This window comes from Melozone crissalis, unplaced genomic scaffold, assembly GCF_028551555.1.
Source record: "Melozone crissalis strain CALT ecotype California unplaced genomic scaffold, PUWL_Pcris_2 ptg000027l_1, whole genome shotgun sequence".
NCBI lineage: Eukaryota > Metazoa > Chordata > Aves > Passeriformes > Passerellidae > Melozone > Melozone crissalis.
In genome coordinates, this window is record NW_026535805.1 from 31923583 (window position 1) to 31946415 (window position 22833).

Below are 22833 nucleotides of genomic sequence, written 5' to 3' on the forward strand. Positions count from 1 at the left end.
GAAAACTGCAGGCTCAATCTTTAAAAGTTATTAAGTATTGAAATAGTCACTCATGTCCCAGAGGGACTTTGAAATCATCTGTATATAGCTTATCAGCCAGTTAGAAAAAGAATTTGAACAAACTCATTGCAAACAGTCCCTGTTCACTTGAGGACTCTCAGTCAATTCATTTGGCTCACAAGCACCTGACCAATTTTTTAACCATAAAGAGCTATTGTAAAGCTACTTTAAAATGAAAAAAAAATCTTAAATAAAAAAGGTTGACTTTAAAAGCCAAAAATAAATTAAATTTTAAAATTAGATCTTAATCTCCTCCAGTTAAAATCACACACTTCTGAAGAAGCACTCCTAAAATCTCTGGTCTTCAGACTAGATGTCCTCCATGGAAGTCATGTAATAAAATCCAAGAAGACTATGAAGTTCAAACAAGACTTCCATTCTCCCTCATCCTAGGTCCACATCAAAACCATTGCACTACAAACTCATTTCACATTTCCACACACGTACACAACTAACCTTGAATTCTTTATTGCACAGACAGGCTGGTCCTGCTCAGTACACCTAACGCTGCAGGCAAGGGTTCTGCTAGGAGCTGCAAGTTGTGGAAAAAGCCTTCCCCCCAGCTGAGAGTGAAATTTAACCTGCTTCCCCAATTTACGGATAACCCTTATAAATGCTAAACTGATATATAAATTCCACGCTCGGTTTTATTTTTACATAGAGAAAAGGCGTCTCTTTTCTTCTTGGTCCTGTTTTGTAGTGGTCACTGCTGGAGCTTGTGATGAGCTGTACCTGGCAGGTACTGAGAACACTAACTAGAGTGAACCCAAGGGAACTACAGAAAATGTGTTCTTTTCTGGAGGAAAAAAAAAAATGGATGCAAATCGGATGGAACATGAAAGCAGCAGCGGCTTCTGAGCTCTGTCTCAATCTGAGGTTATTTTGAGTATGCTCTCACTCAAATGTTTCAGAAACCAACTGGGTTTTAAAGTTAGAAAGCAAGAAAGCAAAGAAAGAAATTTGTGCCAGGCAGAGTGTTGAAGCATTTTCAATGTCAAACAAAAGTGAAATGGGAGTTTTCAGGGTCTTATCCTTGGATGTAAAATCCAAGGAATCCTATTTGAAATTCTAAAATCCCAGTTCAGGAACATTTTTTGGATCTAGTCTGTAACATCTCAATGACTATGTTTTCACAATCACTAAGAAACACAGACTGATAGATCTTATCTGTGTAGCATGATATATACATGTATACATGCTATACATGTATAGCAGCTTTAGGCTGCTTCTAATCATCAACAGTCTTTAATTATTAACAAAAGTTTTATTAGCTATGAGTCTAAAAAAAAGCTTATTTTTTTCTGGCAAAAGGCTGGGAAGATAATTTTTCTTTGGGACAGTAGACAGTTTCTAAAGCACTAACCCAAAATTCAAACAAGACATATATAATAAGTGCAAATCCCAGGTTAATTAGAGCATTATATAGCTAAATTGATAAATAAATAATATATATCAAATAGCCATTGCTATTAATGAATATCCCAAACAATTCTGGTCTGAAGTTCATGCTTTTGTTTTCCAATTTATAGTGACTCTTCTTATTCTAAAACATCTAACAAGATGTTACTGTACAAACTACATCACCTTCTAATCTATTCTTAGGAAGCATTTTATTGGTAACACTCGTTCTAATAATGCTTTTCAGTCTTTGTTGCTGGTGGGATGGCAGGTTAGTCATGGAATGCTTCTCTCTTTGTGGAGCGATCGCGGAGTGATCCCTGTACATAAAAGCCTTTTTTCCACGGTGTAAGATATTTCTCTCCTTGTAATTTGCAACCACTGGCCTAACAAGAACCTGGAGTAAAATAAGTGCAATGCAGAAATATGACTTGAATATTTCCAATATGCACTTGCTGCTTTGTCTCTCACAGAAGAGACTTCCCCTGGATTCCCCAGCTACCTTAACACACACTACAAAGGAGGAAGTGCAATGAATGCAGTTGGCTTATTCCCCCCAGGAGTTCCCTCTGGCAGAGTGTGTCAAAGCACTCTCAGCCATCAGTCTCTCAGGTCTGCTCGGATGTTTTGGAAGACAGCATGCTCTGAATGGGAATGTAACAATAGCAGGCTGATTTTTCAGCAGCCAGCACTGATAACTCTGATAAACAGTCTTCTTGAGGTAAGAAGTGACGCATATCAGAGGTTCCTGCCTTAGATGCCAAGGTTATTCGTCATGTAATTGGATATTGTTGGAAAAAACCATAATTAACCTAGACTCAAAGGCATAAGGCCATCTAGTTGATAACATGTGGTCAAAGATAATCGTTTGCTGCTGAACCCACTTTAATCTTTCCTTCTCATTTACTTTTAAGAGATGTGACTTAACCAGGTCTTACTTAAACAAAGCTACACTTACTGGCTTCATGATTATTGTTAAATTACAGACCTGATGCTCTTGGCATTTCATTTTATGGTGAGGTAAAAACTTAAGACTCTCCCAATTCGAAGTCCAGGAAGTTATCAGATGACAAAAGCAAGGAATACATACATGTCCCCACGCCTGTGGGCGTCTAGTTCTGGCTCCAGCCAGCAGAGAGCAGCTGTGGTGAATACCTTCCATCTCCATCCAGTTCTCTCTACAGGTTGGCCTATTTCATCCTACAAGGCAGCAAAAATTCCAACTGATGTACTTATGGGGTTCATTGTTAATTGTGCCTGAATTTGCCACTTTCAACTCACCCTGGGCTGTCACGAGGCCCAGGCAGTCTGCTACTTCTGTCCTCACCAAACTCTCATCCCTGCTTCTGCTCTACAGCTGCTCAACCATCCATCCCTCTCCAAAAACCGTGTCAGTGCTGAGTCCCAGCAGTCCCATGGGTCACCTGGAATTGCAGTGGAAGTTTTTGTCACACCACCCATTGACTGACAGGAGATTGTAGGAGGTGGGTGGTTTGGCTACCCCAGTGCTTTGAGGCTATTAGCCATGTGGTGGGCTATCTGCTGCTCCCAGGAAGTCAAGGACTGTCACATCATAACAAGTTTTATCTCCTGCCTCCAGGGAAACAAACACATGGAAGCTCACAAGGTTGTAACAAACAAAGTAATTCCTCAGGCTCATGGCAGCTGCAGGTCCCAGCTGCCTTCTCCTTCTCACCTCCCACCACCACAAAATTGATATACCTCTTCTCCTTCAATACTTTGCTCAATTATGTGACAGGAAGTCAGATTCCCTACAGTGCTCTCTCTCTTTCCTATGCTAAAACCCACTTTTGTGTGTCTCTTTATAAACATCCTCAATCCATCCACATAAGTATTACAAAAGCTTCATCACATACAAACCCTAGAGATCATGTACGCTACCTTTTAAGATAGATTTCTGTTTGAACAGCCTCTCGGTTACCAGTTTGCTTTCTCATATTCCTTACATGGCAACCATACATTATACTTTTTTCCCTAAAGGCTGCACAAATAAATGAGACTTTGGCTTTTCTCCAGATATTTTCCCATTGTTAACAGGAATATCTGTTTTTAGACCCTTTCCCGTTTGTCCGTAAAGGTAGTCTTATCTTCTTGATTCATCAGTAACAGTTTGTTACTGATGTGGAACTCAGGCTCTTTGAGGTAGCCTTTCCTGTAATTACTGTTTCTGTCATTAACTGTCCCCTAAAACTTGGCCTATCTAAATGGGATTTTTTTATTTCCTCAGGCTTCTATAGGGGAAAAAATAATTAAAATCTAGTGGAGTTACTTGGAGGTATTTCATTTCATTGTCTCATCATTATGGAATAGCTGTTAATATTTGTAACCTCTTTTTCCATTGTAGGCTGAATATAGAAATAGATAACTCTGGCAGAAGTTTTAGGTGAATGAAGTGAGGAAAAGTATGTAAGAGACTGGTATTGTGCCAAAATATCAAGATTTGTATATTTCCTAGGCTTATTTAGTCATGTTTTATGCATAGATCAGACATACAAAATAAGTGTACAAAAGAAATTATGGAACTTTATAACATTATAAACAAACTCCTCATTCTGAAGTCTTTAACTATATTCTCACTCTACTAAATTACTGCTCAAGGAGTTTCATCTCAGAAAAGGAAAGAAAGCAGGAGACAATAAGGCACAGAAAGGTCTTGGTTGAAGAGTAAAAATGGGCAATCTGATCTCTAAAGAAGGAACTGTTATTGCACAATACTGAGGGCAGTAAATTCTCTTTACAGAGAGCACATTGAATGGCCAGGGGAGCAGTGTGCTTTCTCCTTACCTCTTATTTTTTTACCTTTATATGTCCACAGTAAGAATGTTTATATCTGAGGCTTCTTGTCAGTCAACAGAAAGACACAGGCATTTTGACAGCTCTTTTCATCTCTCAAAATAAAGTGGGGCAATGTAAATACTTCCTATGAATCAAATAAGTTGTTTCTGTTGGTTAACTAGAAGGGACCCAAGGACTTGTTCAAGAGTTTCCTCCTCTGTGTGGAGGAACAGCAATGGGAGAGGCCAGTAAGACTTTGAGAGGGCTCACCTGTATGGCAAATCAGACATTCAGTTCATGTCAAGTTTAAAAGCCACTTCTGGTTAGAGAATAATTCAGGAAATTCTAAAACACTCTGTTGCAACTGATGTCCAACCTTAATTTTTCAATAGTGATCGTAGGTAATGCAGCTACAGGTGTAGAGAGGGAGTCTCACATTGCCTGATATTTATGTTTTAAATTCTTAATGTCCCAGAAGTGCATGTGTGGGAGTGTTGGCTTGCCTTGCTATGTCTGCATGCATGCCTAGTCCACATACATGGGCATTAGCAGGAATACACATTTTCTAGAAAATGTACAATGCTCATTGTGCAGTACTATGCAAATGCAATACAATGTGTATGTAAAAGGCATTTTACATGGTATAAAAGAAAAAAATCACTAAATTGGACATGCTCTGAGAATGCAGATAGTATTCCATGACATGGGAGGAATTAGTCCAGCCAAGAAATATGATACCACATATTTAAAAAGGCAATTTGGCTCTTTAAGGAATCATGATACCTCAGCTATTATATCTTTTCCATCATAACTTAAAACCTCAGGCTATGATTTTATAATACCAACATGCAATATGTTAAAGAAATACCCTTTTAGTGAAATGGTACTTATTAATTAGCTCTTGAAAAATCCATTAATTTTACATGCTTCTAACTGGATTGTCCGGAATCTGGACATCCAAATCAGCAGTCTCTTTGGAAACCAGCTTCTAAGTTTTATAATCTAGAGATTCATAATGAAAAGGGATTTCATACATTTAAATGCTTTTTAGTGTAGTGCAATTGGAGGAGTTTAATGTATATTGTCAGCAAAATTGAACAAAAATAGGTGTCTTCGGCAATGTGGAAAATGGCACATGTGAAAGAAATACACAAAAACTGATTACAGATATTTAGAACAACAACTTTCCAAAGTCTATGCTCTTCTCATAAACAAGACACTGTTACTTTCAGATGGGATGGAAAGATTTTCCTCCCACCCAAGGCCACACACATCCGGAACAGAGAAATCACACATAGGAATTTCTGCCTCTGTCTCTTACTGCTTCACAGCACTTCATCCAGGGTAGCTCATGTTGAAACACATTTAACTGCCAGCTCCTCTCAGAGATGCACATCCCTTCACTTACTGTGTAGAGCAAACTGGCTCATCTCACAGCAATAGCACTTTTTTGGTATTTAGGTGAGAAGGCAAGCATTTGTTGCAGCTGATTTCAGTGCTGCAGCATGCAGTGCTGGTGATAGGCCAGATAGGGAAATTTCTGAGCACATTTCACCTCCAAAGCTCTCAGTCTCCAGCCAGGCCCACAGCTCTGCCCAGCCTGGGCCAGGCTGCACGTGCGGGCTGTGCCTGCCAGCTGCGACCCTTCAGATGATCCGCCAGTCACAACAGGACTGGAACAAAAGATAAATTAGGTAAGCCTTCCCTGTGTGAAATTAAGGGAAATGACTCCTCACAAACCATAAAGGGGATAAAGTAACTGTGGCCTTTGTAACCTGTGACAATGACAGATGATTCTTAGTATTGTGTTTATCCCACTTTTCTGCCAAAAATTGGTCTTTATCCCACTTCTCTGACCAAAATATTGGTTTGGACACAACATTATTTTAAATTTTTGCTCACAATCTATCCAAGTTCCATAGATAGAAATTGCACCACTGATATCCAGTCCTCTTCAGTATTAGTCACACTTCAGTCATAGGTGAACAGCAGAGCTTACAGCTATTCCCACAGTTTGCAACTGTACCTTCACCTAATAGCCCAGGAGTTATTGGCAAGACAACACAAATAATCAAACACAAATAATCAAATTATTTTGAGAAAAAACAAAACAAAACAAAACAAAAAACTCTTTTAAATATTCATAATAAAAGCAGCTAAAGATGCAAGACACTTCCTGTCAACAAGAATTGCCCAACCAGAACTGGGCTGGACAAAAAGACAGCAATAACACCACTTGAACACTGCGCCTGCTGAGGGCTTTAGGGGTGGTTGCAAGCACTCCCTGCCTGCACACAGCTGGCCCAGGGAAAGGCTTCTCACGTGTCCCTGACACCGAGAGGCTCAGGTCAGCTGGGGACACGGCGCTTGGCAAGGTCAGGCAGGGCTGCCCGTGCTACCTGGCATGACTCACAGACATTGCAAAGTGAGGAACTCCTGCTCGGCTCCCTGGGAAAAACACCACCATATCTGAACCTGGCTAACAGGGTTACATTTCAACTCGCATTTGTTATTTGTACTGTCTTGCCAATTGCACTTGTGCCCTGAAGGTGACTAGATAGCTATAAATCTTGATAGTCCAGGTTCACAGAACCACAGAATCATTTAGATTAGAGAAGACATTTTAGATCATCAAGTCCAACTGTTAAACTATATGTATACAACTATGTTTGAGACAGATTCTTCAAAATAAATGTGTTTAGAAAGAGGTGTAAGGCCTCTGTTATTGTAGTATACTAGAGGTTTATTATTCCTAACCTTACTTTCTTCCTTTGAAAAAGTTAGCACTATTCCCATATTACCCAAAGACAATAATTACATGTATACAGTGTGACAGATGTTACAAAGAGCTTAGTTCTGGTTTCCTTATCAACCACTATTATCCAGTGCAGCATGGTGCTTTTTTGACTTACATCCCTGGACTTTTTCACAGAGAAACCAGGAGGCAAAAGAAAAACAAGAAATAGGCTGAAGGTCTCATCCCAGATCTCAGTTGCCTCCATGCCAGCCATAGAAGGAGGAGGAGCTCCAGAGTCAAGGCAGCTTACATGTAGCCAAAGTGATTACAACTGATTTCTTAGTAGTTCTTGTCACAGGAATTGTGACAGACCAGAGAGCTGAGTCTGTATCTGCTCTGAAAAGCATATTCAAGAAAAAGCAGTTTCAAGAATGTGTGTAATTTGTGACAGATCTTTTCACAAATACTCTTCAGGTGACATCTGTAGAGATGGAAGACTGTTAGGAAAACACAGCTCATTTTCCTTTATTTTCCCATAAGGACAGTATGTGGGAGAGGGGAAGTATTGAAATGCCACCAATACAGTGGAACTCTTTAAATAAGAATATATATTATGAGAACTGGTGCAAACAAAACTGTTTTGGTTATTGTGTTAGTTTACAGATATTCACACAGCCATTGCTATTACTGTTTCCTCAAGCTTCAGAGACTGAATTTACAAAATCAACACTTCTCAAGCAATACTCCTGATACATTTAGTAGATAACAGGCAAGCCTCAAAAGCTTTGGTGAGTGCATTTTATTTTAAAATATCAAATACTGAATGTTTCCATTTATCTTAGTATCTTGGAATTTAGGCAGAAAACCCGAGATCAGAATTTTCTCATGAGATTCTCTTCCCTGGAAGTGCCTTCTGTGCCATTCTTATCCTACTCATGATCTCAGCAAAAACTGGGATGCACAGATGACTCCAATATTTATTTCTTTCTAAAGCAATGGAACATTTTGAACATCAAAACAAAAAGAAGGAAAGTTTGTTTGCTTGGATGTATGCCAAGTTCTACTACACAATGTTTAAACAGCAAATGTTACCATTTAGGACAGTTGGTCTGTCTCAAATGCTACTCCACTGTCCATTACTATAATTTAAATATAATTAGCTTACCCCAATATCAACACAAAACTTGGCTGGTTAAATTGTCTAGCTGTTTTCCATGGTTCCTCTTTGAGTCAAAGGGAAGACACAGTCTCTCTGATGCAGTGATTCAGAGTAGAAGGCTAAGTAAACTAGTTGGTGTTGTGAAAGCCTCCCTGTGTCTTACACTGACCTTTAAATGATAATTACAACCTGTCTGTATGACATCTAGCAAAATAAGGCTCAAATAACATAGACATCGGTTACCACATTATCTAATTTGAATGATTTGTACTCCCACATACACACTAAAATATATTGGTACTTAGTATTAAAGAAAAAAAAGCTATTAGAAAAGTTATATTTGACTCTATGCTACAGTGAGATGACAAAAATAACCTAAAATTCATGTACATGTTAAATGAAACTACTATTTACCTTTAATGTTTAAATATATAAACTATGAGCTTAATATTTTTCATCTTATCTAGAAAACTATCACGTGTTTAATAAATGCTGGAGTTCTTCTGTTATTTTTTTTTTAAATAAAATACAAGTAATTAACCATACTAAATCGCTACCAGTCACTGAAGGTGTCTATAGTTACAGGTGCATATGAGCAGAGAGATGGTGGATGTCCCACCTCTGGAACCATTCAAGGCTGGCCTGGAGAGGCCTCTGAGCAACCTGATCTAGTTGGAAGATGTCTCCTCATTGCAGGAGCTTTGGACTAGATGACCTTTAGAGCTCCCTTCCATTCCAAATTATTCTATGATTCTCTTTTGCCATGAATTTTCTCCTGTATATCTCTTCATTGTTTAACCTTGCTTCAACAGGACTCTATCACAGTACATTGGTCCCAGCTACAGGAAAGGACATCACCCACAGAGCCAGCAAGGTGGGGATTTTACCCCTACTGGTTCAAAGATATTTGAGTGCTACAGAGATGTTATCAGGTTGTTTTGGTTTTTTTTCCCCAGTGGATTCATACTGCCTTAGAAAAGGCAGTATTTCCTTTTCTCTTTTTTTCCAGCAATTTTTTCTGTAGGGGAAAAGATGCTACTTGTTTCTTATTTTGTTAAGAAAACAACTAGCATTACATTCTGACCTTTTCTGGCAATCTTCCTTCACTATTGTTTTGTTAATTTATTTAGGCTTTAATATTCTAACATGTTTATTCAAATTTTATTCAAATACCAGGTTAAATGTTATTCAAATACCAGGTTATAGGACCTCTTATTATATTGCAATTTTTTGAGGTTATCTCAACAGAATATGCACTACATCAAAAGAAAAAAAAATATTTTCTCAGAAGTCATTTCCTGCAAAAATTTAAATTCCGCTTGATGGACATTTGGTTTTAACTTCTAACGTCTAATAAAAAAAGTCTGACATTTTTGTGAAACAAATTCTGCTTTCCAACTTGCTACTGCTCACATTACTACCATTGTCTTAGGAATTGTATTCTGAACCAGGATTTTTTAAATAATACATTAATGAACAAAAAGGCAGTCCTAGATCAGCACACACTTCTGTTTCTGATATGATTGGAAAGGGAAGTTTATGTTCAGGCCAAAATGAGACTTATTTAAGTATTTCCTATTGGACTTGCTCAAGCACATGTAACGGCATAGTTGGAAATCTGATATTTAACCAATAAGAAACCAGATGATGTGGACTGCAAATATCAGTAAAGGAGATGCACTTCATTTTTCAATGCATTGGGACAGGACAGGAAGCTAGTGGTTTAACAGGGTAGTAGGCCAATTGATGCTTGACTCTTTTTCCCACACAGTCAGAAAATTTGGTAAAAGTGACATCATTTCCTTGCGCACTAGCCCTGTTAAATTGTTTCCTGCACCAATGTTCCAATTGAAGTTGGAAATACTGAAGGATTCCTTTCCCTTTCTGAAAAGCCAGAGTTAGTGGTGGCTGAAATCAGTTTCATCTGGTATTACTTGAACATTGATATTATGCTTTAAAAAAACCCAGCAACAACTGTGTAATGGGTTTCATTGAAGTGCATAAGAAGTTCCTGATAAAAATAGCATAAAACATTTTACTTATTTAGTGTATTTACAATATTCCATTAAAAACAAGTGAAAAGATAGACTAGGCAATAGCTTGGATTTTTTTTTTTAACTCTGATTGTGGGACACAGTAACACACACTCCGTAACATCTCTACTGTTCAAAGCGCTCAAGAGCTGTATGGACAGTTAATATAGAACAGGGAAACAAAATTGTCCCTGGAAGTTCCGTGCTCCCTTGAGCATCAAAATTGTCTTTCCTTGGCTGATGGAAACCCTCAGCAATCTCCCTCAGTCAGCTTCTCTGAGTGTGGTCAGAACTCCACAGACTCCAATAAAAGGGTGACTGTTTGACAAGCCCATGCTTATACAGAGAAAATGGCACCTGTCATTCTAAGGATCTGAGCTTGGTTCTGAATTAAGCACCTTCAGGTTGCAACTGGCAGACACTGATTGTGGGAGCAATGACTCTTAAGTTCAGCTTTCATCTCAACCCAAGGTGGCTGAAAATTTAGGTTTAGCTTTCATCTCAACCCAAGGTGGCTGAAAATGGTTTTGCTGTTTCTAGAGGAGCAGACGGCAAGCTAAAGAGTGTAACCCAAAAGTCTTAAAATTGTGTCATTAAGTAGCCAGTGATGCCTTTTACTTGATTTGGCACGCGATACTGCAAACCTAAGACAAATAGATTGAAAATATTGCAAACCTCAGGAAAAAAGCACAAGCAAATGTAGTTCCTAGTACCACAATGGTGAAAGGGAGACAGAACTTTTGACTGGCAGTCCCACCTGAAAACTTATGTAACTGCACTGTTACTCATGGAAAGAGATATTTATGGATATCAATACCATGACCGAAGCTCACATTTTGATATGTGGCTAAGGTCTGGGGAAAAATTTGTATATAGTACAGTATTTGCATGACCATCTTTTCAAAATAACCTGAATACTTTCTTCTTTTACTAACGATTCATGGTTTTTAAATCTCACAATTGCTGTGTATCTAAATTATTATTGGTATCACAAAAGCTGTGCAGAGCCTGGAAAAATAATGTGTGATTGCCTGGATTGGAAAAAAAAAATGTAACAGATATCTTAGAAAACATTTATGGCTTTACACATTGTCAGGATATCTTGGAAAGCACAGTACAGCTGGAACTACATTACTGAGAGCAGCCTGAGCAAACACATGTGAGAGAAACAGGTTTTCCACAAAGCCTTCCCTCCATCTGCAGATCTAGTGGAAAGAGCTTTTCCTCCTAGGCTATCTACTCAGAGTTTTTTCCTTCTGCAGCTTCATCAGTATGAATATATTTCAAGAAGAATCTGTAGTGAAGAAAACAATCAACATGTGTTTGCATGATTATCAGTGGGTTTTGAGTGCATGGTAAAAAAATGCCAGGACAGGGGTGGCAGCATATTTCCAAAGCTGCTCATCCCAGTGGAGCTACATTTACACAAATGCATTTGTAAGAAATGCAAAGAGCTTGATTACAGTAAATATGGCCTGATTTTGCAGTCATGAGAAACTAGGTCAGAGGGAGCTTAGTTTATCACTAGGATATTTGTGCATCATTGTTAAGGCTTTCCCACGACTTCCCAGCTGCATCTCCTGTCCATCCCCACGGCAAACTGCACCCACTGCTGTCATGCAAGATGCAAAGAGGGAAAGAAAGCCATAGGGCATCTGTGAGAGGGCAAATAATGTCAGCTTTGGGATCTGCACATCATTGGAATGCTGATGTGCAGGCAGCATAAAGAAACACAAAGTGTGGATACAACCTGAGCAGCAGTGTAGGTACTCAAGTATCATAGATATTTAATCTGAAATACTTAGTGGCCTAGCTATTCAACATGACCAAAGTACCAAGCTTTTTAGTCAGAGATAATAATAAGTCTGCAACCAGAGTGGCATCAGGCAAAATGCAATTCAGTTTATTATTTAACTCTTGCATTGCAAAGAGGAATAAATTTGGGAGAGGGATGCACCTATGCAATCTTAATGCTCATTATAAGATCTAAATGGGAGTATATAAAGAACTAAATTCACCATTAATTATTAAAGTCAGAAAGATAAAGACTGAAGAAGAATGAGGTGTAGATGCTCTGCAACATTAATATGTGCAGCCATTGAATACCTAACAAGTTAACAAAGTTAAGAAACATGTATTAATTTTATTTAAAATAGTGCTTCTTTTCCTAGTCAAATACTAATCTGCATTTTAAAAGCGAAAAGGAAAAACAAAGTTATCAGATCTTGTGATATCTGATTTACAAAAGAGGGAGCAAGTACTATTATTCATCTGTATTTATCCTAATATTTCCATTCCATTTATTCTTACAGTATTAAGCTTTCTTTGACAAAAAAATTAAACTAGATATCACTTAATGCATATTTCTGAGCTACTCACTTTTATAATTTCAAAAGACAGAAAAAGACAAAATCATAGTCACAAGTCCCTTCTGAATACCATAAGGGGCAAGGACACCAGAGGCCATGTGGCCACCTACGCTGTCTCATTAAGGTAAGAGAAGAAAGACAGAAGAAACATTTCAAATGTGGCACATCTCTCATCTGTCAAACTGCTGCAATAATTTTTAGATACATAGGTCCCAACAGAGAAAACATCTATGCACATTCTTAGCTTTAAAGATGGCAGTAATCCCTTTGAATTCATTGAGACCATTCAGTTACTTACTATTAGTTATGTATTTAAGGGATAGGTGTCTCTCTCATGCTTAGTTCCTTTTTCTACTCAACTTTTTTCATGTATTCCCTAGAGAGAATCCTGTGGGATGCAGAGGTTATTCTTTTCATAGGGTTGTTTCATAAAGATGATTACTAGCATGTCCACTGTCCCAAATAACAGGTTATTATTTTCCACCTACCTGATTTCTACCAACATTTTCAAACTGATGCAGTGTTCTTAACCTCCTACTCCATTAGCCTAGTCCATCATTAAGCATCTGGTACAATGATCACTCTGTAAACTCAGGCAATGGGGGTTTTTTTTAAATCCCTTAACTTTGCCTTGGATCAGGTAAATTTTGTTTGTGTGTAAGAACTAAGAGAAGAAATAAACTAACAGAGTCCATCAGATACATTTTGCAACACAATTAAATATCCTGCTGGCAATTCCCTTTCAGTTTATCATTATTATTTTCTTATTATGGTTTATTAAGATGAGATGAGTCTATTCTCTGCTATTTTCTCTTTCCTTTAAAACCACACAGAATTTTGCTGTTTACTATGGGAAATTTGAATCATTGCATTCAGTATGCTGAACTTTTAATTTTCCTGAGCAAGCAAAGGAAATATTACACCACCTCGCTGTTTCCAATTAGTTATGGACTTCTGTTTATTCCTCTACTGCAAGCATTTTTGCTTAGTTAGTAGTACAAATCGTTAATCCTAAAAATTTATTCTCTCACTTGCACTAAAAATGAAAAAGGCATTTTCTCCTTGCCCTACAGAACTCAAGCAATCCTTATTCCTCCATTTCCAGAGCCCTTTTCCAAGGAATCTGGTTAGCTGATGAAAACAACCAACAGTTTATGAACACACAGAACACTACTGCCTGTCTTCTACATTTCCCAGTAGGTGAGGCTCTCAAGGCTTGATGCTGTGCAAAGTTCAGGCAATATGAACTAATTAATTAATTAATTGTACCATTCTCTTAGCAATTCAGCTCACTGCTCTTGACAGTGAGTTGGTAGCAGGCAAAAATAATCTATTCCATACCTTAAGTATGCATCAAAGAAAAGTTAATGAATTGTTGAGAATTTGTAATAAAAGTACTAAAATAATTTTAGGGTTGGGAAAAATGTTCTGAGATAAAATTTAGAGAATTTGATATGTCCACTCCAGAGCAAAGACACAGCAACTGTCCTCAAATAAATATAATTTTTTTTCATATTTAATGAAGTAATTGCAATGATAGCCATGAATAAGAGTAATTGTTCTTACTAGTAAGAATGACATTAAAAATAATAGACATCTGGAATGAGACAAATATGGGGCAAAAAAAAGAGAAAATTATACTATGATTTTTAAAGTGATGAAAGAAACCTTCCAGGAGGTTATTAGAAAAAATTCTGCATAACTGCGCCTGCTTATGTTTCTTCTGTCATATTCTCCAACTTTCTTAGGTACTCTGTTCCCTTGTCACTTTTAAAAGTTACTCACTTGCATTCTTGTTTTCTCTGTTGTTTGATTATGCTGCCCTGAAAATGAGGACTATTTTTTTAACTTTCTGTGTAGGGACTGTGCCCCAGTGCTTGCAATCTTCTCTTCTACACTGAACTCACCCTGAAACCTCCCAAAACTTGATTCTGGTGATGGTGTCATCTCCTGGCTCTGACCCTAGGCAGTGGCCTCACCTATGGTCCCTGCATGACTCCATGATCCCTGGGACAGAGACAAAGGCATACTTTTCATAAGCAACTACTGATTTAAGATGATTGCACTAAGAAGTGCCATCTAAAGACATGCTTCATACTTCCTAAAAATCAGTATTTGATAGTCTTTGAAACTGGTCTCTACATTTGGACTTCTTAATGTTTCTGAATCACTTAAAAATTGGGAGCATTTTTCAAAAATTTTTAAATAATGTACTGTAAAAACAGACTATATTAAATCTTTTTAGGTATCTGTTTGGAAATGCAAGCTCTGATACAATGCAGTGGTGTGGGTTAGCTGAAAGAATAGGCAAAATTTCCAAAATTACTCGGCCACGCCAATAATTTATGAGCCAATTTTTAAAACATCAGCTATCAGATGGAAGTGGGAGGAATAATAGAATATAACTTGTGCTTTACAATGGCCTGTGAATGCAGAAAGGCAGAGGCGCCTGTGCTCTAAGGAAGCTGTCAGCAGAGCTGCAGCCTGGAGGTCCCAGTATCGCTCACAGTGCTGGCAAGGAGGAGACCCCTGCTCAGGAATGGAGCTGGAGGAGGGAAGCAAAAGGAAAAGGCTGTGGGGGGCTAGAAGAGGAGAATCGAGGATCTTTCTTCACCATTCTTTTTTTACAGCTTTTGTGTGTCTGGACTGATTTGTTGTGGGAGAGCTGCTGGAGACAGTATATTTGGCACAAGACAGGGTAGCTCAAAGCCAAAAGGATGGTGCTATTGCCAGTTTAAACTATGGCTTTTCTTTTTTACTTTTTTTTTTCTTCCCCCCTCCCTCCTTTTTCTTTGAAGGAAGGAAAAGAAAAAAGGGGAAGAAAGGGATTTGCAATGAAAACCAGAGCAGTGGGTTAACAAGAACCCTGCAGGCTTCAGTAGACTGGAAAGATACACGAGGCACTTCCTCTACCATCTGGCATGCAATGCTGCTGCTGCTGCTGCTGCTGTTCCTAGTACATAACTTTGGAGTGAATAAGCAAACAAGCAAAACTTTTTTTAAGAGACACCAAATATCAAACACCAGCGATTAATCTGTCAGCTTACTCTCTTCACTTTTCTCCCAGTACAGTATTCCTTTCCTCAAGTCTTTTCCAATTCTCATGTCTACCTGTGGAAATATGCACTGCCTTGTCATGTTTTCAGATGACTCCATTTGCCTTTTTTTGGCATTGCTTCTCAGAATGAATGAGGGACAGAGCTAATGCATTTATATTTCTCTTGTAATCACTTAAGCTTCTTTAACTTGGAGTCAGAGAGAAATGCTGTTGATAGAAATAAAGCAATCCATCTCTGCTGTGCTATTTCCTTCAAATATGGCTAGAAGTGTGAATGCAAAAAAGAACTTCTAGGTGAGCCAGGCTTGCTGAAGGACTGTTTAAAATGCAGTTACAAATGGCTGGGTACATTGCCGTGTAGGAGTATGCATGATGTTGAGGTCACATCTTCAAGTTGGGTAAATCACCACAGCACAGATGAAATCAGAGAAACAGAGAACTTGCAAAATCTGAGCATTTTGTCAATTAGAAATCTCTGAGAGTGATGCTACAGCTGATTTTTGGTGTTAGAACTCCTCATATTCAAATATAGATCTCCCAGGCTTTCCTGTGAGCAGCTCTTATGTGGCTGCATTCTTATAATAAAAAAGACCAAAAAAAAAGGTCAGTTACAGAAAAATCTTGGATGAATTCGAGATAAGTAATCACTGAATTGGAGTACAACTCTGAAGCATAAGTTTATTAAGAATAAGATTAATTAATTTACAGACATACCCATGAAAGCCAAGCAACAATTTGAATATTTTTTTTTTCATTCACAACTGCTGATCCTTAACTGCTGATCCTGGCCAGAAATCAGAAAGAAAAACAAAACAAAAAACTCCAGGCTATCTAAAACAGTTGTTTTCATTTGATAGCAATTCTACAAGAGAAAAAGTACATACATTTTCTTTGGTTTATTACACAGCTTCTTGAAATACTGATACTACAACAACAGATGTATTTCAGTTTGTTTTTTGACTGGCCTCCTCCTTTGCACCTGTAGAATTGTAAGTGAAAACAAATACAACAATTAATCCTGATCCTTTGCATAAGACAGGTACCTACCCAAGTGATCCAACTACAAATGATACAAAACCTTTCACAGTTTTAAGGACACAAGAAGTTAGGGTAGATTTTGAAATATCAGTAGATTTTTATTGTTGCTCTCAAGAGGGCTGGTGGCTAAGTCCTGTTGACCACTTAAATATTCAGATATTCATCTAAAAATTAGTCTGGACATCTGTGAATACATTGCCTTCCACAATGTCTGGTCTCCTTTATCATAGAATCATTATGGGTGGGAAGGATATCCATGACCATTGAGTCCAACCTTTGGCAGTACATCACCCTGCAGCTAAACCACGGCACTAAGTGCCGCCTTCAGTTATTTCTTGGTCACTTTTTGTATTCAGTGAAGCTGGAAATGGCACAAGGATAGCCTTTCTTTCAGAGCACCCTGGCACTTCTGCTCTTTGCCTCAGTGGGGACCACAGAGGTAAACAAAGAGGGAAAACAATAGCTGAAAAAAGTTACTGCAACTCCTTGTTGCACAAAACTAAAATTAAGTCGTTGGGGTGTAAGGTTTAAACTACTCAGTCAGCAAAGAGTCTTCAAAGTCTTCCAGACTTCAGTTGCAGAGTTTATCCCTCTTTGATAGGAACAGTGCTTCAAAGAGTAATTGCATGAGACTCACCAATATAAACCACCTAAAATATCACAATAAGCCATATGAAAATAAAACAAATAAAATTTGCCTTTCTAGAAAATTATAATCCCACATTATATGAATGTTGTCAGTGCTTGTGCTACTGTACTGCCCATCATCTATTTCTTTGTTCTTAACTCCTTTGTTCAAGAGTCAGGATATCCTGATACAAAAGACTGAAAAATATCAGCACAACAACAACATTACTACACTAATTTGGAATTGCTTCATAATTTTCAAGGCAAAGCTACCAAGTGTAGAGGGCCAATACTACGGCACAACAGTCTGCAATGAAAACTTTAGCAAACCATTACAGTTGTCAGTTTGAGGTTGGAACATCAATATATTCAAGGCAGAGATCCTGTAACAGGGGAAACGGCATGATGTTAATATGAGCAGGAGAGGCGTGCACTCTGTTTTTTACATGTAAGGGTGTTGAGTTTCAGTCCATTCTCTTGGCTTCTCTTCCTGTGGGAAGGAAGATCCTGCTTGTTTGACGGTTTATTTTTCCATCTGGAGAGAAGGCAGAACATTGAATGTAACCCAGAAAAGACAAATGTATTACCTATGCATGCGAGGGAAAGTTATAATGCCCAGTAAAATCCCATTTTAAAAGTCTGCAATTTTACTGAAAACTAAGGGCTGGTGCAAGAGCTCAGCCTCCACCCCTCCGCTGTACGCTCCGCAAACTAAGGGACAGACCAGTACCACGATCAGGCTAAAAGGTGCATCTTGTATAAAGGCAACATAAATGTTGTGAAAATCCAAGGCTCCTCCGGGTCTGGGATCCCCGGGAAAGGCCGGGTGCTGCTACAGGGTCTGGTCGAAGGCAGCCCTCAAGTCCGGGGAAGCCCTCGCTGACAGCTGCGCAGCCCCAGCACGCCACCTCTGCTGCTGCATGAGCCAGAGCACTCCCCCGGGCGGCTTTGCCTTGTTTTTAAAGATTAGCGATGAATAATTGCCTCCTCGTCGTAGTCTAGGAGCGACCGCTGCCACCAGGCACTGTCCTAAAGTGAACCTGTTCAGGTGGAGCTTTAGAGCCGCAGTGACTGCGGGCGCGGGGCAGACCCCAACACGCTCCCCTAGACCCGTCCTTTCAGCAACTCGTTCCTCTGCGACCCCTCCGCTGCCGCTCTGGGCGCCCGCTGGGGCTGGGGTCCGGAGCGGGGCAGGCGGGGGCAGCGCACTCGTGCTCCGCTCCCGGCCCTCGCAGCGTCCCGTGAATCACCGCCCATCCTCCCGCCGAAGGGCAGCCGAGGTGACGGCGGGGTTTGACTAAAAGGCCAAAACCCCCACCGGCTCCGCAGCCAGCGGGGCGAGGAGGAAGGCGGAGCGGTGGGGGCTCCCCCATGCCATCACGGCAGGGATAAAGTCAAAGTGTTTCCGCCGCGGCGCTTAGCGGGGTGCGAGCTGCGGCTGTGCCGGCGCGGCCCCGCTGCCCCGAGTGCCGCCCGCAGCAGCGGCCCAAGCCCCCGCCCCCGGGTCCCGGCGCCGCGCCGGCATGAGCGGCGGCCCCGCGCCTGCCCGGCAGCCGCTTCGCCCCGGCTGCAGGCGCCTGGCGGCGGGCTGACGGCGCGCAGCGGCGGGAGCCGAGCGCGGCCGCCGGAGCCCGGCGCTCCTTCCTTCCGCGGGGCCGGGCGCGCCCCTGGCGAGGGGCGGCGGCGGTGGGCAGCCGGGCGCCCTCGCCCCGCTCTGGATGCCCATCGCGGCTGCTCGGGCCGGGGGGTGGCTGCCGCTCCCCGGCGGGGGGCCCGGGCCAGGATGCCGGTGCTGGAGCGCTTCTTCCCCGCGGCAGAGCCGGGCAGGCGGAGGAGGACGGGGGACGAGGCGATGCCCTTTCCCATGGGCAGCCTGCCCGGTTATCAGCAGGGGACCCTGGCCTGGGACTTGCCCGAGATGATCAAGATGGTAAAGCTCGTTTGGAAATCCAAGGGGGAGCTCCGCGGGGCGAAGCACAGAGGCGTTTTGGAGAGCGAGGATGCCCTGGGCGGTTCGGCAGGTAGGTTTCCCCCGCGCTGCTGCTCGGGGAAGCCGCGGGGCAAACGCGGCTGGGGGCCGGGGGCGGCGGGGAGCCTCGGCCGGAGCCGGACCGTCCCGTCGTGGGGCAGAGCCGCGGGGCCGCGGAGCTGCCGCACCGAGCGTGGCCGGGCTGAGGAGCAGCCCGTGCTCGGGGCAGCTCTGTGCCGCCGCCGGGACTCGCGCACCGGAGTTTGTGCCGCGCTGGAGCCACGTCAGTTTGCCGATGGCGCTCCCCCGGTCCGGTTTGTTGCGTGGCTTTCGTACGCGGGGTGATAAAAGCTCGGCTGATAACCAGAGCGAGTAGCTCCGCTGCTCCGAGGCTGAGCTCCGCCGCGGCGGCCGGGCTCCGTGCGGGCGTGGAGAGCTCTCCCGGCCCGCGGTCGGAGCTCCGCAGCCGCGGCCCCGCGGTCAAGGTGACGGAGAAGCGGCGCCCCGGGGCCGCCGGCAGCCCGGCCGCTGCCGCAGCTTCCCCGGCTGTGTTGGCCGTGCCCTCCCGAGCGCATGGCCTCTCCTCTCCCACCGCCGAGCCTCTCCCCGATCTTTGCGTGCGCCGGGCTCCCTTCACAGGACCTGCCCGCGCTTCCCTTGTGCAAAGCTAAAGGACTCCCTTACGGCTTGGATTTTGATAGCCACCACTATTAAAAACTTGAGAAACGCTGCCCTATCCCACTGCTTTCTCTTTAAACGTGGTGTATTACTGGGTAAAGAGCACGTGCCTTTTCCTTAACTGTGTAAATCTTGTCTGTCAGTTTTTTTCTGATCTCACTAACATATGGCATGCCATCACGTGCTTTACTGAAGTCCAGGTTAGACCTGCAGCATTTGCATTAGGTAGAGAGCAGTCGACAGGTTAGCAGGGTACTTCTGATCAGTTGATTCTGCATCTTAACCTGTGCTCTGCACTGCTTACGGTTCAAAACCTCTTGCCTTCTGTTAAAATCAGGGTCACAGGCCTATGGTTATCTCAGTACCAGTTGGTAATTTTTTATCCTCCTCTAATTGCACTGCTGTGATTTAACAGACTTTATGAAACCTTCTGGCTTGTTTCTTCAGAACTCTAGATTATCTCATCTCTGTGGCTGGGTCACTAAATTCTTCTGATGCATTCAGTTCTTCAACCATTGTGCCTTCACCTTCCTTTGGTGTACCTGTTATTGAGACATATAATTGACAGTACTTTATTTAATCAGAATAATTTAATTTCTTAGGTAGAATCACCTCTTTGTAGGTATTTTGAAGCGCTTGTTTTGTGTACGTATGTATATATTCTCCATAATTGTATATATAAACTTGAATAGGTATCAGTCTATCACTTTTGAATGCCTGCTACAGTTGGCTGGTTGGTCATTGTATGTCTGTTATTTAAAATATGTGTAGTTTAATCAAAGAATGCTTGGTCCACTTCCATTTTGAAAAAGGGGAGATAGGTCTCAGGCTCTGAGGAAGATGTACAATCTGTCACCCTACTTTTGAGGGATCACTGCAGTTTAAAAGAATAATAAGTAAGAGTGAGTGGATAATGAAAGAGGAGGTCATATTGCTCTTTAAGACTTGGAGCAAACCAGCTGGGAATGGACGGTAGCCAGCCAGGGAGATCGAGGCTTGTGTGGTGAATGCTGAGTGTTCAGAGATGGACCCTAATTAAGCAACTCAAGAAATGCTGCCTTGCTTACACAGTATGTATGAGTAATGGTGGTTTTTCAGTGTGCTTGTGTTGTATCTGGTGAAATTACTTTCATTAGGTAACAAATGAGATTCACCTTCAGATTCCTGGAGGCAACTAAAAATGAGCGTGAATGCCAAGAGACAGATTAGTCGACTAGCAGGATGTGAGTAACTTGCATTTACTCAAATGGCCATTACTCGTATCCTGTGGAGGGGACAGTCCTCTTCATGGTGCCAGATCTATTTCATAAGCTCAGCTGACTTGCAGCAGTACAAATCTGGGCAGAAGATAACTCTTAACTCTCAACACTTTAAATACGAATCATCAGACGGTTTGAGGGAGCCAGACCTGGGTTGCTGGTTTTTCCTCCTCAGCAACAGTCATCCTAGTAGTTTTCCCTCTTGTGGTTTTGTTTTAGTCACTTGAAGTACATTGGAGTATGTGGGAAAACCAGTAAATGCTGAAATCTAGTATACTTAAATAAGTGCAGAGTCAAAGAATGCAGAAATGGGGAGAAGAGATAATCATTTGGAAGGCTCAGTAGTTTGAGGTACTCAGCTTCATGTTTGTGTGATGTTTTTTACATGTTTGATTCCTGGAAAAAAAAACCAGAACAAAACTTCATAACTCGTATCTTATAAAAAAGGCAGTACTTAGTCAGGAATCAGATTTTCTTCAGGTGGAGTTAAAGCAAATAACTTCTGCTTGAGGTACTCCTAGCTAGGCAAATAAAGGTTGATTGCTCAGTAGTAGAATTCACAGCACTTTCCACATCAAGGGTTTTTTCATTTGAATTTGTAAGTATTCATGTGATAACTCATGTTCTGTTATCACATCCTCATGAAACTACTTTGCTTACAGTAGAAGAGGAAATAGATATGAATTCTGGAAGGAAACAGTCAGGATTTCTGGCTTGCTTGATCATGTTAATACAAATTTAGCTAAGCAAATTTCTTTGCCTTGTCCGAGTGATCGGACTGGGCTTTGGACTGGGTGGCTAGAAAAGTCACAACCCTCTTAACCACAGACAGTGTGAAGGAGGGGGAGCTATATCTGCACATGATGTCAGTTTTGTGGATGGCAACGTCTTGGGGACCCATTTAGCCGTAATTTATACCACATTCCCCATTCCTGAGGTAGAAAGCAAAACGATCTATGTGTCTTGGGCTCTCATATGTAAGAGCTATATCTGGGTCTTTCACCTTGTCCAGTACTGAGAATAAGCTACTTAATCTCCCTGCAAAAAAAAAGGCTTTGCAATACATCAATGCAGCATGTAGTTGGGATGAATGAAGAACTCGGATTTCAGTGACTGCCTGCCTAGGGTTTGTAATGATGATTTATTTTCACTTCCAAAGCAGTAGAACTCACATCTTGAGTCTTCTCTTGTTGCACTGCTTTTTAATGTTAGCATCAATTAAGACTACAGACCTTTCTCCTGCTCCTGGCCTGCTGTTGCTTAGTAACTCTTCCCCCCCCCATTTCAATTCCTGACCAAATCAGCACAAAACTGAGATTTGTTGAAGAGTCTCTCCGACTGTGACAGGAGCCATTTCTGTAGGAAATGGGTATAATTCAATGTCATTCCACACTGTGTTTCAAATAGATTATTTGCAAGCCAATGCCTTTTACTTGAATGAAATAACAGCATGTGTTGATATTATAACAACTGAATTATTCAAATAATTCTGATCTGCAACTGTGTTGATCTCTAGGAGGGAACTGTGTTCTGTTTATGACCCCAACTTTCTTATCACCCTCTCCTAGAGTTCAGCAGTAGCTTTGCATATCAAACCAACCTGATCAGGGAACAGGTACAGGTTTGCCTCCAAGTCTTCCTTAGGAGCATTA

General features: G+C 41.2%; 1 protein-coding gene across 3 annotated transcripts in view; it reads left to right on the forward strand.

The window, feature by feature from the left end:
* The window catches only part of PDE7B (phosphodiesterase 7B), a 168143-nt gene that overhangs the window by 69344 nt on the left and 75966 nt on the right, over positions 1-22833 (forward strand). Inside the window, exon 1 of one of the 3 annotated variants that reach the window (XM_054279371.1) lies at positions 19023-19296. The exons of the other annotated variants lie outside the window; for them this stretch is intronic. Coding sequence (XP_054135346.1) covers positions 19059-19296 — 238 coding nt within the window. The 5' untranslated portion in view covers positions 19023-19058. Of the gene's footprint in view, positions 1-19022; positions 19297-22833 lie in introns of those variants that run through there. 3 annotated transcript variants of the gene reach the window in all.